This window comes from Cebidichthys violaceus, unplaced genomic scaffold (genome assembly GCF_023349555.1).
Source record: "Cebidichthys violaceus isolate CVI_PGR_0920_01 unplaced genomic scaffold, fCebVio1.0.p SCAF_12, whole genome shotgun sequence".
In the NCBI taxonomy this organism is placed as follows: domain Eukaryota; kingdom Metazoa; phylum Chordata; class Actinopteri; order Perciformes; family Stichaeidae; genus Cebidichthys; species Cebidichthys violaceus.
In genome coordinates this window covers 6,860,868-6,875,437 of record NW_027176285.1, presented here as the reverse complement: position 1 = coordinate 6,875,437, position 14,570 = coordinate 6,860,868, and the positions used below count along the sequence as shown (strand labels likewise).

The window sequence follows — 14,570 nt, the reverse complement described above, 5'->3', positions numbered from 1 at the left end:
TGTTATTTGAATTAAAACTGACAAAAGAAGTGGCAATAATGATTTTTATTGGTGTCAGTATTTAACATGTCGCCCATCTTAAAGTGCTACAGTTGAATTCCAGTGTTCACTGTAGGTTTACATTATGGCACTTCACATGTTCAAGAGCACAAACAGTACAATGTTGAAAAATAAATATAAATTTATGAGACGGATCTCTAGGAAATGATTCACTCTGTTAAAACATAAACTCATCATCTGTTTAGTTGAGGTTAATTGCTCAGGATTCATTTGATTCAGTATAAATATGTAGTTGTCACCACTGGAGGTCCAGTCACATAAACTAACTCTGGTTGGACAAGTGTCATCAATTACTGCCCAAATAGTGACATGCAACATATTGTTTCACAAACGCTACAAGTATCTTCAAGAGTACACATCGGGAGATGTTTGTACTTCACAAGGAACAATATAAAGACAATCTGTATTTTAGTGACATATTGCACAGTGTTTTACTGGTTGTTAGTCTTTTAAATCACCGTCTCTCATTTTAAAAATCCTCTGTAAAACAAAACACACTTTGCTTCCCTTTTCATGATTATTATTATTATTATTATAATCTGTGTAATTTCAACATTAAACTTAAAAGGACTGGCATTAGTGTTAGATACTGGCCTTTAAGTGTTATTAGAATACTTTTATTCCTATTAGACTAGTACTTACATTTTTCATGTGCTGTGGGGCATCAACAAACCAGCTCATTCTCCTGCTTTACTGTCAGCTATCAGTCCTCATATCTCATTATTGCATCTTTCGTTAAACATTTTTTGAAATGTAAGCGAAGGAAGGAATGAGACATAAATAATAAATGGAGAAGTACCCTCGAGCTTGCCCTAATCCTCTCTTAAAGGGGAACTCCACTTATTTTACACACCAAAGTCTGTATACAGGTCTCGCAGAGTACTACTGTATATGTGAAAAATGTGTATTGAGCCTTTTGTTGCTCCAGAGGGAGCTGCGTCGAATCGGATGAATTGCCTCAAGTGATGTCACTTGAGTCTGCATCAGTTGGGACTGAAGTTAACAAGTCTGAAAATAAAATAAAAAATCTGGGAGTCTGTCTGTCGTGGTTACATTTCAGGCTTTGTGCCCAAAACCTGAAGCTCCAGACTGAGCTGCTCCTTCACAAACATCTCATGCTCAACAGATGAGGTCCACATCACAACTCAAATCATTTCCACCCTTACATGTGGCACATAGCCGTCAACTCCATCAGAATGCACAAACACACTCTAAATTGTTCCACGCTCCCCCTCAGATGGCTCAGTGTTCACAGACCACAGTGCTGGTGCTACAAAGGGAGGGAACACATCCCTGTTTGCAGGCCACGATCCAGCTCCTCACTCCAGCCCTGTGCTTCATCTTTACAGGGCCCCTCTGTGTCTGGCAAACTAACCTTCAGTCCAGCTGGCATCAGCATTTCCTTTCTGGTTCCCCTCAGTTTCAACTTCTGGTATTCACTTACTAAAAGCTTTCAAACTTCTCCCTACTTTGAGCTTCCTCTTCTCTCTATTTCCAGCTGATCTTGTAAATTTCCCTCAATACTTTAAGAAATAAGGAAGAAAAAAAAAAGTTTATTTATTAGCTATAAACAGAAAAAAGTCTTGAGTCTTTACTTAATTACTTTGATTCTAATGCGTGAATCAAGTTAACCTGCCACTGTTAATGTTTCACTGTTTCATATATGGTTACATTTTATAGCTCAGAAATCCATATGGGCCAATATTGCTTATTTTAAGAACAACTGATGGTGCTGGTGCCAGTTATTTTTCGAAAGAAAAGAACCTAAATGTATGGATTTTTGTTTTATGCTTTGCTAAATGTAAATGAGGCTCAGTGTATCTCCACATGTCACATCCTCCGTGGTGCACACCTAACATGGTGTGAAAACAAGAAGCATCTGTTTTGTAGTGACGGGCCCTCAGAGACGGCTCCGCAGCTCTACCTTGGTTGAAGATCTGGGTAGAAAACTCCGTGGACCACACCTTCAATCACAACATTTGAAAATGCATCTGAAAGGAAAGAAGAAAAGAAAGTTTTTTACATTGAAGGGAAGATGAGTAAGAAGCTCATCCCCACCTTTTGCTGAAATGGTATTACGATATAGGTGTAAGTAGCCTGAACTCACCGTGAGCTGTTGGCAGCAGGTAGGGGTCTCTCAGAAACAGCAAGACTGGCTGATGTGAAAGTTTACTGAGAAGAATCCAAAAAGGAGAAGTCAGAAGGTTTGTGGGCTGTATATAAATTAACAGGATGCAGAAATGTAGGTGGTGTCACTGACATGCTGGGTGAAGTGCAAGTGCAGAGCAAATAGGGATTCAAGTTTTAACCGGTAGCAAATGTTGCTGAACAAGAATCTGACCAGCTGTTTCATACAATAGCTATTTAGTTATATTCACTGAAAAACAACTCACCTTGATTCCTCCGATTCTGTATCAAACGACCTTAGAGAAGGAAAATACAAGTTAAGCCACAACCAACAGATCTTTTTCATTCAAATGCCACAAAATCGGTCTTTTATATCATAGAGTCAACTCACCCACAGCTTTCTGTTTTTGGCACTGAAGGAAAATGGCGGATATTGAGGAAATCCAAGAATATCTTTGGAAGAACTCCATTTTCCATAATTATAGTCTGACAAAACAGACAAAACAAAAGCAAATTGCAATGTGCACATGAAGCAGCGTCGCTGAAGTGACCTGAAGGACCTTTTTGGTGAACAGTTTGTATCATCTCCTGACATCTGTTTTGTGTGTTTACTTTGAGTTAGACACAAAATATGTATTTGTTAAAAGAAAGAAAGAAAGAAATTATAGTGACTCCACATTAGTGTAGTCATGATACTGGAATGAATAACTTTGATACAATATTTTAAACCATTTTTACTACCACAGGGAAAATTGACACAACTAAAATGTTTAATCAGTATCAATACGTAGCGATACTTTGATATTTATGCATAAAGAAATGTTATGTTTCAGTTCCAGCAGGTGGAGTGAAGGTGTGTCAGAGTACCTGCAGGTAGAGCTCCAGGCCTTGCCTCCTCTGCTCCAGCACTTTGGGAACCCAGTTTCTAACATGTTTGGAAGGGATCTCAGGTGGCTTTATGCTCTTCTTTAGCTGGAGGGATTTAAAAACATCATTACAAAATATACAGGACAAACAAGAGTATATAGTATACGTGTGGACTGTTCAGCAGGACAGGAAGAGGAACTCATCTGTAACTCTACAACCTCAAACGACCTGGTATGGTGAACGTGGTTAACCACCAGGGAGCCCATTGATCATTTATTTATTTGCTGCTGTGATTTCCTAAGCACGCCTTCAAACTTCTGAATTTAGTACTTGTAAATAGCTAAGTAGGCAATGTTTTGTTTTTCACGTTTTGTGAAGCCCATTATATTGTATCTTTTTTTATGAAATGGGCTACATAAATAAAATTGTATCGATGTATTTATACGTTTCTTACCACTCAATTAATTGTTTACTCTTTAAAATCTCCGATAATTGAAGATGGAAGCTCATAGAGCCCAAAGTGTCATCTTAAAATTGCATTATTTGACAGAGATACAAAAAAAAACTGGATTCAGTTAATAATATGAAACTGCCATCTACAAATGTCTAGCATTTTCATTTGATAGTGATAATTGTTTAATAAAATGGTTGTCATTACATTTTCAGCAGTTTGTCGATTGATTAACTGACTACTCCTTTTTTAGCACATTATGCAATAAAGCACAGATATTCAAATGTTTTCATATATCAGTGAAAATAAACATGGTGGCTAATATGTAAAGATTCTAATATTTCACTTATGGTTAAGGACTAATGTTAAGGACTTAAACACTAAATTGGAACTCATAAGAGTTAACTTTGTTAATACTCAACATCACTGAAGCTCACCATTTTATGCAAAGCGTGGAATTCACTGTAGCGTTTCTCAACAGCGTGTTGTCTGCCATTCATCAGCACGTCAATTCTAAAGACCTGAAAGAAAGAAGAAAACGTTGTACTACTCTTTTGACAAAAAGGGTGAACTCTGCTGTTGGGAGTCAGTTAAGAGAATCATGATTTATCACCAGAGCACATCAGGCAAAAAGGGCCCCTCCCAGTGCTTACAGTCAGTGTGTGACTGACTGACCACAATGACCAGCTGACTGCAGAGCCGTCAGTTACAGTCAGCTAGTTACCAAGAGGAAACATCTGGCTGCTGTTAGATCTGTCAGAATTACTGTTAACATCCCTAAACAGACTTCTACTTCTGTCACTCTGCTGGATTCTTCCGTAAAATGGCCCTCTCATTGCCAGCATTATGTAAATAAGGAAATCCACTTATAAATGATTGCAGTGTTGTTACTGCAGTTCAGTACTGGCAACACAACCACATACTGTGTCTCCTAAGACAGAGAGCCAACAAGTAAAATTATTAAAAAATTAACAACTCAGGGAGAAAACAGCACAGCAAAGAAATGCTGTCATTACTGTAGACCATCCCAAAAAGACTGATGATGGTTGAGACCAATACAGAAATTAAAGGAAGTTTATTCACTTCCTTGCCTGGAGTTAGATGAGAGGATTAATACCACTTTCATGTCTGTATGGTAAATATGAAACTTTGCCTGGCTTTTTGTAAATAATCAGAAACAGAGGGGAAGTAATGCAAATGGGACATATCTGTGACAGAAAGTCTGAGCATTTAAATCTGGAGCTATGGAGTTTGAAAGGCATGAGAGTTTGGGGGTCCTAACAAAAAAAAGTCTATTGAATGCATTATGGGAAATGTAGGCTCCAACATTTGTGGAGGTTGACCAACACTAAATTCTAAATTCTGTCTCGTTGCAACACAACATTTCTGGTAGTCATTTAGGATTAATATTCATATACACTTAATTTGAGGTTCCCTGTGCAATGAATGATGTCACACAGCTTTATTTAAATAAGTCGTTACTCCATGTCAGACAGCTGGGGGTCCTGGGTGGGCTGGTTCATAACAGCTTAAAACACAAATCCAGAAGTCTTGCCAAACGTTACATTTAAATGTAGAGTAAACGTGGCGTGCTCTTTAACATTGACATGTTTAACAATGTACACGTGAACACGGTCAATGTGAGACTTTGTAGCATCTGAACAGCAGCGACATAAATAAATCTGAGTACAAAATGTAAAAGTGATGACAGCAGCAGAGCGGACGACACGGACAGACGGAGGTTATTATGGAGCAGCTTACCGTGTATCCTTTCTCGATCGAGTTGTTTTCTGAACGAAACGACGGGATCGACACTCTGACTGGGTGCATTTTTACAAGAGTTTTTAGGTAATATAATGTCCTATGGTTCACACACACTCACACTCTCTCTCTCTCTCTCTCTCTCACACACACACACACACACACACACACACACACACTGCTGGTGGTTGACTCCAATTTCTTTGGCAGCCTGATAAAAATCACTGGATTCAAACCTGAACAAAGTCTCAGTGACGCCTCCTGCTGCACCGGAGTAAAACTACGAGAAGCAGGTTGTGCTTTTAATATTTTAATATTGTGCAACACAGATCCACATTAATGAGCCCAAAGTGTTAGTTATTAAACAGCTACACTAACCCGTAATTATTAAGCATATTATTACATTAATATATTGTGTAAAATACATACAAAATATATAAATGAACAAATAACATATGCAAAAATGCCAAACATTTTCTCGTTCTAGCTTCTCAAATGTGAGCCTTTGCTGATTTTTCTCAGTTTTATATTTGAATGAAGATGTTACGATGGGTATTGGAAACTTGTGACGGGCACATTTCCATATTTTCTGACATTTTATCAACAATTGATGGATTCATCCAAAAAATATCATAATGTGTAAAGAAAATAATCAGAGGTTTGCAGCCATTTAAACCGTTTGTATCCACCCTTTTTATATGGTGGTTGTGTGTTTGTGATTCAGTGTGTGTGTGTGTGTGTGTGTGTGTGTGTGTGTGTGTGTGTGTGTGTGTGGCAAAGACAATAAGATATAGAAAAAGATAAGAAACAAAGGTAAGACAGGGAAGTCACCTCAATCTGGTCAGCCCCAAAAAAGTGATACAATATCACAAAGTTTTATTCAACTTAGTTTCAACAAAATCTTTGTAAGAGTTTCTTTCGTTGCATATAAATATAACAAATAAATTTCCTTTACAGCTGGTTCATTTTAAAAGTGTGATATAACTGATATGGATTTGACAATGAGGGTAAGCTGGTTCACACTTTATTCGTTAACTATCCTCCAAGTGGTATAAAACTCAAGATTACAGTACAATGCAATAGAAGTAAGAAATGTAAAATATTCTCATGAAAAGATGAGATAACATACTTATCAGTATGGAGAAAAACAAGCAAAAACAAATTCAGCATTATCCATCACGATGGCGTGAGATGATTCCTACCATTTCTTTCCAACTTGGGAGTGTTTAAAAAATGTAGGTATCACAATTTTACATTTATTTCATGATGCTGCCATATGCAGTCCTCTGCATTGTCATTTACAGAACATCTTTGCTGAGTTCCTGTGAATGATGTTATGTTATCTAATACCTGAAAGAAAGAAAAAACACCATGAGGATTGCTAGACAATGCCAGAAATGTTAAAGAAACATTTGTCCCTTAAAACATGATACTCACGATGACATGTGACAACCTGACACGTAGGCGTAATTCCCAGTGTAGCGAACGTCACAGCGCACAACGTTGTTGCTGTAGTCTGATTCTGGGACATGATACTGCGGATTAACACTGATCTGTGGGGAACGACATATAAACAAAATATAAGGATCAATAACAAAGCAACACAAGCTAAATAAATAGTATGGACTCAATGGGATTCCACACAAGCAGCTCTTTAAAAGGGGTTTAGTGTCCGACGAGGACGACAAATGTCATCTGGTATTTCTAACAAACCTTGAGAATATAGTTTCCAGGTTTCACATCTGTGATGTCAATCCACTGGCAGTCGATGTCTGCGTTGTAGGTATCATAACATCCTGGGCTCAGGCCCTGCACATTGGACAGCATCCACATAAAGCATTATTTAAACAAACACACTTCTTAAGAAACAATATATGGATATTATATTTTTACGTATAGAACTGTAACAAAGATTTCAATGTTTTAGTACAGTATGATGTCTTATGATAAGACTAAAATAAGAAGAAAGAAAATAAAAATCAGGATGGAAAAGAGGATGGAAAAAAATAAATAGTCTGCCAAACAACTGATCAGGCTTTCAGGCAGGTGGGATCGTCTGACGGGAGAAACAGGAAATCGTTTAATCACCACTGGCTCGTGCAAAAAGGAAACACTAAAGGACAGCTGCTTCAGTACGAGAGCACTTGTTTTCTTAGTTCCACTCTAGCTAACAGGCTATATATGGTGTTAGATTGTGAGCGTAAAACCTTTTAAAAACGAGGCCTATTTGCAGGCCTCAGCTCGAATAAAGATAAGAAATACCTAATTAATTGTATAAAAAAAAAAAAAAAAAAAAAAAAAAAAAAAAAAAAAAAAAACTTTTTTTATATATTTTTGAGATGAGAAAAATCATGGAACTATCAGAATACATGTTACTGGTTCACATAAGATAAGGATGGAACACAGCAGAACTTGGAAAACTCAAAAGCTCGATCTTGAAAAACAGCACTTTTAGGGTATTGTTTTTTGGAAAGTATGGGTATCCAAGACTTTTAATATGCTGGGCTCTTAGAACAACTGATATAGGCTCTATATACACAGCTATACATAGATACAGTGAAACATTTATGAAATATAGAGCATTTCAAATTAGAAAACTGATCAAATACTCCAATATTTGAATAAAAAAGTATTTTTAAAATTCAAAAACACTCTATATCACTTCTATGTATCACTCATGATGTTCATTGAATCAATAGACCGAAGATTGGACCTTTTTTGAGTGTTTTAAGCTCTTTCTATGCCCTTTTTAGTTATTTAGTTTAAGGTCAAATCCTGCTTCGACTCTCTGTTCAGGGCTGTATCTCAGCCCCCCCCTCTCCGATTTTCACCATTGAGACATCCTTCGAACCGTAGGAGCCAATAGAATTGCCTGGAATTGAAAGCTAGATGATTGACAGCACTATTAGCCAATAAAGCTCAAAAAGGTCCAGCTCTGAAATCTGATTTGCTGAGCTTCCAACCCTCCCAAGAATCCGAGGAGTGTCGGAGAGACACGAATCGAACGGATTCACACGGAGCACCAGCAGCTGGACAAACATGCGTTGGAAGTACGGAGATATTCCATTTTTTCGCTGAGATTCGACCAAAAGTAAGTACAATATTCGATGAAAGCTGTGTGACTTTTTGTGTTCGAAGCTGAATATCTCTGCGATGGTTTACCGGGGAGAGAAATGGAAACTATGTCCGTAATCTCCGTCAGGCGCTCGTGCTTTTTCATGCTGCATGTTCGTAGGTAGCACGTTGCTAACGGAGTGTAGCAGCCTTTTTCTCCGGTCTGTCCCAGTCATATCGAGTATGATTTATGATATTTTGTTATTTGTTTGCTTGGCTGATGGGAGATGTGTTTGTCTCATGTAGAAGTGACCTAGTTCATGTTGTTCCCAGGACGCTGAGGTTTCTGCAGAACTATAACATCACTATATTCGTTCTTCGTGGGTTCTCTGCCAGTTACTTTTAACACAAAACTCTCTAAGTTTTGATGTACTCTGCGTCCAAATGGGGGACCTTCGGGTGTATCTGGTTTTAAACCTACATTAACTTGTTTGTTTTTTGGCCACTTGGGGGCAGCATAAAGAAATTTAAACAGAAGGCTGATATATCATAAAGTATAAAGTAGATGTAGCAAATGTGTTTGCAAAAAGGTTGCATATTTACACATAGCAAGAACAAATCCAACATTCACTCTTCTCTGTTTTTGGTCTCCAAAAACTCCTGAGGGAGAATTCTGTCTCTATAGCTGCTAAATTCTTCACTATGTTCCCCAGCTAGTGGCTAACTTTGTCTGTCTGCTTTGGTGCTGTGCAGGTAGCAATCAATTCATTTATCAGAGGTTTTAGCTGCCTGCTGTAGCCAGAAAAGAGCAGATGAAAGTGGTGAGAGTGGTGAGAGGGCAGTAAAACCAAGACAGAGAGTTGAAAGATGCTAAACACAGAGGAGAGAAGAACTGTAGAGTTTGGTGCTAATTTTCTGTGGGTTTGTCAGTACGAACGACTCCTTTCACAGACTGTCATGTAATCAGGCGTTAATATAAAAATGAAATAAGAGCAGCTTTAAAGTCAGTAACATCAACATTTCTTAATCTTTTTAGCCGGTATCATTAACACCTGGGTATGTGAGGTGCAGGCAAATCGCCTGTAATAGCCGTAGTCACAGGAAGTGTCCTCCAGGCAAAAGCTGGCTTTGTGGCCTTCAGCCACCGAGTGGTGAGTGGAGGCATCCAGCAGGTCGTAGTGGCTGAACTCATCCATGCTGTGGAAGTGCCTGTGGATCAGCAGCAGCAGTGTTCAACAACTAATAATCTACATCTTAATCTACACCAAGTGAGTTCCAAAACAATCTGGGACTTATTGAAACAGCCAGACACTGTTTGACATGTTGAGACCGTCTTGTTCCTGAGCTACATTTGCACAATTATTGATTAACATTTAAGAATATTTTGTTGGACATTTCCCAGTGTTCAGTCAAATGACTGCAAGTCCCTGTGACTGCAAACATCACATGTATTTATCATGTACATGTAGGACTACACTGTATCTGAATCTGCTTTCACTCTATTATCTTAAAGTCAGTTTGTTTAATGAGACAAAACAGTCTGGATTTTAACACAAGTTGACTTTCAAAACACTGGCAAAAATATATACAGTCTACAGTTAGAGCTTGTTGGATCTTTGCCAAATGAGCTCAATTTTGGGGATAAGCACAGAGGACTGGTTGTTTCACAACATCACTATGGACTGAGGTAGTTTCTGATGAATCAAGGAAAACTGGCACATTTCCAAAAGCTCAATAAAGGAACAAACACACCAGCGGTTTTCCATTCAGGCTCATTATCCTCATCACACAGCTTTATTTTACAATGTCTGGCTTTGCAGCTGTATAGCAACTGAATGATGAGGTCATATGAAGTTCAGTCACATCATCTTTCGAACGTACAAAGCGGGTTTTACTGCCTTTATGCTGAGATAGAAATGTATACATTTCTTTAAAAGGCTAAAAATACAGATGTTAAGATGACAATTCTGATATCAAAATCTCAGCAGAGCTTTTAAACAGCCAGAAGTAAAGCCGGCTGTGGTTCAACAGGGGGTGCCATACCACAACTACAGACTGGACAAGACAAATAGAGTAGTGACTAATATTATCTCTTGGAAACAACTGATGTGTTGAACAAATTAAAACAACTATAGAGTTACAATGTGTGACGATTCAAACTCTTAAAAACCTGTAACATTTAAATGTTCTATATCTGATTCAGACACGTCTTTCCAAAACTGGATCCGGATCTGGTTTATGTTTGCATGCATGAAATCTTCACGTGAAGGCTTCTAATTCATGTCAGCTTGTTGGCCAGTGAGAACAAATGATACAAGAAAGCAGCCACAAGTTAGAGACATTTTCACTTTCTGTGTGTGATGGTGAGGTGGACAGCGGTGAAATGATCTTATACTCACTGGTGACAGCTGTGCCACTCCCAGGAGTAACGTGGCCTGCTGGGGAGGAAGTCCGCCGTCCCTTGGTTCTTGACTCTCTGAGGAAACCTCAGCAGCATACGGGTGTCATAGTCTCTAATGCTGGCTGTGTAGGCTGAGCTGCAACCACAAAGCAAAAGTAGAGCATAAGTTTGCAGAAAATAAAAGGTCATATGTGGACACAATTACTTCATTGAGATTGTTTTTCCTGCAAGACCCCCCCCCCCCCCCCTCTGAGTGGAGCAGATTCTCAGAGTCTGAGTGAATGCAGTCGGTGTGTAAATGGTGGGTGGAAAAACAATTTGGAGGGATGAGGTTGTTTGGGTTAGTTTTCGATAATGTGTTTACCATTCAGGCTTTCTCTCCTCGGGGCAAACTATGATTATACTTTAAAGAAATCCACCACTCCACCCGTCTGCACCATCAGTGGCAGGATTCGGTTAATTTTATCTCATTTCATGGTTCCACTGGGCAGCCCTCACCCACAAACACTTTAGGTTGTTATGGCTCAAAGCCCTGTGAATCACACTCAGATTTGGATGCAAACCCTGTTTTTCTTCCTCGCTGTGGATAAGTCCTGACAGCAGTCTATCTACCTTGACAAACAGTTTTCCTCAGCTGCACATCTCAGGTTGTACATTGGGACTCTCTGGGCATAAGCGGAGGCTTGAATGTAGTACGCGTCCGGTACCAGATCAGGCAGACCTAAAACAACAAACAACATTATAATACTGACAATAGATATGAATATGACGGCAAAAAAAAGTGGTACATAAAATATGAATCAATCAGTAAATTAATATGATATGTTCAATATACAGACAAACACAGTAACAGATGGCAAATAGATGCAGAAATGTTGAACCAAGACAGACAAACACACGGATTAATTAATAGACCGGGAGCATTTAAGCATCATGAAAACACTTTATTGTTCATATCTATTTTCAATAATGTTGTTTTGAGAACCCAACTCTTACCATACTGATGATACCTTGTGCCATATCCGGGTCTCGATCTCCTGCTCGGTCTATCGTAAACGTCATAATGATTGTAATATGGGTTGTCACTATCAGTGGACTTGTAGGGGTCGTAGGGATCATCGCCGAGCATCATGTCTTCCCTCCGGGGCAGAGGCGGACTGACAGTGACCTTTTCCTGGGTTTCATTGCTGCTCCTCTGCGTCTCCTGCGTCCCCGTGCGCTCACCGAGACGGTCATTGTGATGCTGGCGGTGCTCGTGCCCTCTCACGAGCCTTTGGAGCGGAGACGGGAGCCCGCGGGGGGGGTGCAGGTCGGACGCCGGCCGGGGAGGCTGCTGCTGCTGGGCCACACGCTGGCTCGAGGTGTCCGGATGTCTCGCGTCCGCATCACGAATGATGGTGACAGGTCGCGCCTGCACTTGTTCCTGAGCGGCGCCCCTGCGCCTCGGTGGCTGATACTCCGAGCCCTGGCTTAAAATGCTAAAAACCTTGCCGTTGTGTGACCACTGTAGCGTCTGCCGGAGAGCCGCTCTTTGGTTATTTCCTTGTTGGGTCCCTGAATTTGTCTGAGACTGGACAGCTTGCAGGAGAAAAACTAAAAAATAGACGCACGCATATGCGTTAAGTGGCGTGCTAAATATGCGTAATCCCATTATGAACTCAACTAAAAGAGATTTAATGTGGCAAAGCAAATATTTCAAATGAGCTGGGGTTGCCACTTGTTTTTGACTTAAATATCCTTCATCACTATTTGAAGGATATTCATTGAGAAGAGAGGAAAAGCTAAGTTTAAATGTATCCGTATAAACTCATATCGCTCTGCTCCTGTAGCCTGCAGTGAGACGATGAGGAGGAGGAGGAGAAGGAGGAGGAGGAGGAGGAGGAGTTCAGCATTTGGCGTTTCTGAATCTGTTACACAAGGCTGGTGCTGTTGCTCATATAACCACTGAATGGATACGCGATGTGTGATCATTCGCAGCCAAGTGTGTTTGATAACTGCTCAGTCTGGCCCTTTGAAAAGTGGTTAATGTGTGTCAGTAACAGGCAGTGAGACATATTTTCTTCCTCACAAAGAATTTCTGCATATTTTGAATCATAGCAGTTAGACCAAAAACAGACATTAAAAAAGATGTAAACTTTCTTCCTACTTCATTAGGATTGGGGTTCATATGAATAACACAACCCATTTCCAGGGACTGCTGTATATTGTATTCATTTTTTCTTTGACAAACCAACAGAATGTCATGATAAATAGCTTTTTCCTCTGACTGTTGGATGAACTCACAACCTCATTGCAACACACTCTACCAGAAGTCTCTGCACTCCACTTTCTCATTGGAGGTTTTCACAAACCCTAAACATCACTCTTTGATGGCCCTGCAACATTTTCATTTTCTTTCTGGGAAACCATCTGCCACAAATCCCCCTCCACCCAGTCCTGTCTTCGTTAAGCTTTGCTGACAATGTGAACGATTCATCACGTACATCCCATAGTAATCTTCTATAAAGTCATAATTAGTCTATTCTGAGCAATAAACAAAATGAGGCTGCCGTGATACTTGATATCTGCATTGTTGCGTCTGGTGGCAGACTGGAGACCCCACGCTCCTCTCCTGATGAATCTAAGTCATTTGATGCAGCCCAGTCAAATCACCGCCCTGCTGTTAACACCAGAGGTATAATGCATAGTTTGGGAAACTTAATCCAGGGTTTCCATTTTCTTCTGTCTATCAAACCAAAAAAATCTTTCTAGCATCTACACAACTGACCACAGGATGGCTGCTGCTAAACCACAGCAAGTGCTCAACAGGATTTTACAGTTTCTCAAATCACAACATTTTTTGAGTGCTACAGACTTGAAAGCAAATCATTTGGATTATTTGAAAGGGAGTTTTTTTAACATGTACAACTTGAGGTTGGTTAAGAGCTATGTATCTTTAAAAAGCAGCAAGTCAAATAATATAAAGATCCCCTGTGACAACAGATCAATCATAGGGTCCTATATCCCGACACTAGGGGCAGATGACTACATATAACATTGGAGTGCTGCATACTGCCTGAGGGAGTTGTTTAGGAAGTGAGGGATTATGGTCTTTCCTTAGACAAAGAATGAATAATGTCTAGAATCACATACTGGAAAAGCACAAACAATGTTAAAACTAAAGTTAGCAAAAAATAGTTTTATCACCTTTGGAAAGAGCCAGGTTAGCTGCATCCAGTCTTTGTTAAGCTAAGCTAACCGGCTGCCAGCTGTTGATTCATATTTAACAGACCAATGGTATTGATCCTCTCATCTCACTCTACGCCAGAGAGTGAATAAGCGTATTTCCCAAAACGTCTTGAAGAGAACTAAAGTGGAAAATAGTGAAAAACAGTGGAAAATAGTGAAAAACTCTGTGCCCCAATCAGAGTTTAGCAATATTGAATCAAAATCTGATGAGTTGTGGGGCAGTTCTGATGAAGCAGATGCTTTTGAGTGTTAAACTCTTAATAAATAATAACTTTCAATGTATTTGCCATATGTAGTTTTCTCGTAAACAAAGTTGTTTAAATTTGTTCCTCATCAAAATGTGTGTCTCATTGAGGTCTAATGCATTTCCTTCCTCATAAAACATTTACAATTTATAAAAATGTTGAAACCTGTATTATTTACAGTCATGTTTGATAGTTAACAGTCTTTATTGGGCACATTGCTACATTTCTCGGTGCATTACCACCACCTGTATCTCACCTGTAGATCAGTGGAGTGGTGTGAAACCATTGGCACTAACGTGTATCATATCACCCACTTGCTGTGCGAGAACATGGTCGAAAACCAACAAAACAGGGGCTGTCTCATAAAAACGTTGCT

General features: G+C 39.4%; 2 protein-coding genes across 2 annotated transcripts; both read right to left on the bottom strand.

The window, feature by feature from the left end:
- Positions 1-30: 30 nt before the first annotated feature.
- On the bottom strand, positions 31-5,484 carry snx24 (sorting nexin 24). Its single transcript, XM_068706071.1, has 7 exons — positions 5,267-5,484; positions 3,943-4,026; positions 3,055-3,159; positions 2,579-2,673; positions 2,454-2,483; positions 2,168-2,232; positions 31-2,051 (listed from the first exon to the last, which is right to left on the bottom strand). The coding sequence occupies exons 1-7, from the start codon at positions 5,333-5,335 to the stop codon at positions 1,981-1,983; spliced, it is 519 nt and encodes a 172-aa protein (XP_068562172.1). The 5' UTR covers positions 5,336-5,484; the 3' UTR covers positions 31-1,980.
- Positions 5,485-6,102: 618 nt separating this feature from the next.
- On the bottom strand, positions 6,103-12,573 carry loxa (lysyl oxidase a). The gene is made up of 7 exons (XM_068706069.1): positions 11,718-12,573; positions 11,334-11,442; positions 10,720-10,857; positions 9,373-9,529; positions 6,980-7,075; positions 6,704-6,819; positions 6,103-6,616 (listed from the first exon to the last, which is right to left on the bottom strand). Exons 1-7 carry the CDS (start codon positions 12,370-12,372, stop codon positions 6,610-6,612), a joined length of 1,278 nt encoding a protein of 425 aa, XP_068562170.1. The 5' UTR covers positions 12,373-12,573; the 3' UTR covers positions 6,103-6,609.
- Positions 12,574-14,570: the final 1,997 nt, after the last annotated feature.

Bases quoted from the DNA above. Each gene is read 5' to 3' on its own strand.
- snx24 (XM_068706071.1), bottom strand. From the start codon at position 5,335: ATGCACCCAGTCAGAGTGTCGATCCCGTCGTTTCGTTCAGAAAACAAC. The intron at 2,484-2,578 runs GTGAGTTGACTC...TCCTTCTCTAAG, and splicing joins CCAAAAACAGAAAGCTGTGG to GTCGTTTGATACAGAATCGG. The intron at 2,052-2,167 runs GTGAGTTCAGGC...CTTTCCTTTCAG, and splicing joins CCTGCTGCCAACAGCTCACG to ATGCATTTTCAAATGTTGTG.
- loxa (XM_068706069.1), bottom strand. From the start codon at position 12,372: ATGGGATTACGCATATTTAGCACGCCACTTAACGCATATGCGTGCGTC. The intron at 9,530-10,719 runs GTGAGTATAAGA...GCTGATCCACAG, and splicing joins GAGTGGCACAGCTGTCACCA to GCACTTCCACAGCATGGATG. The intron at 6,820-6,979 runs GTTTGTTAGAAA...CGTTCCCCACAG, and splicing joins CTGGAAACTATATTCTCAAG to ATCAGTGTTAATCCGCAGTA.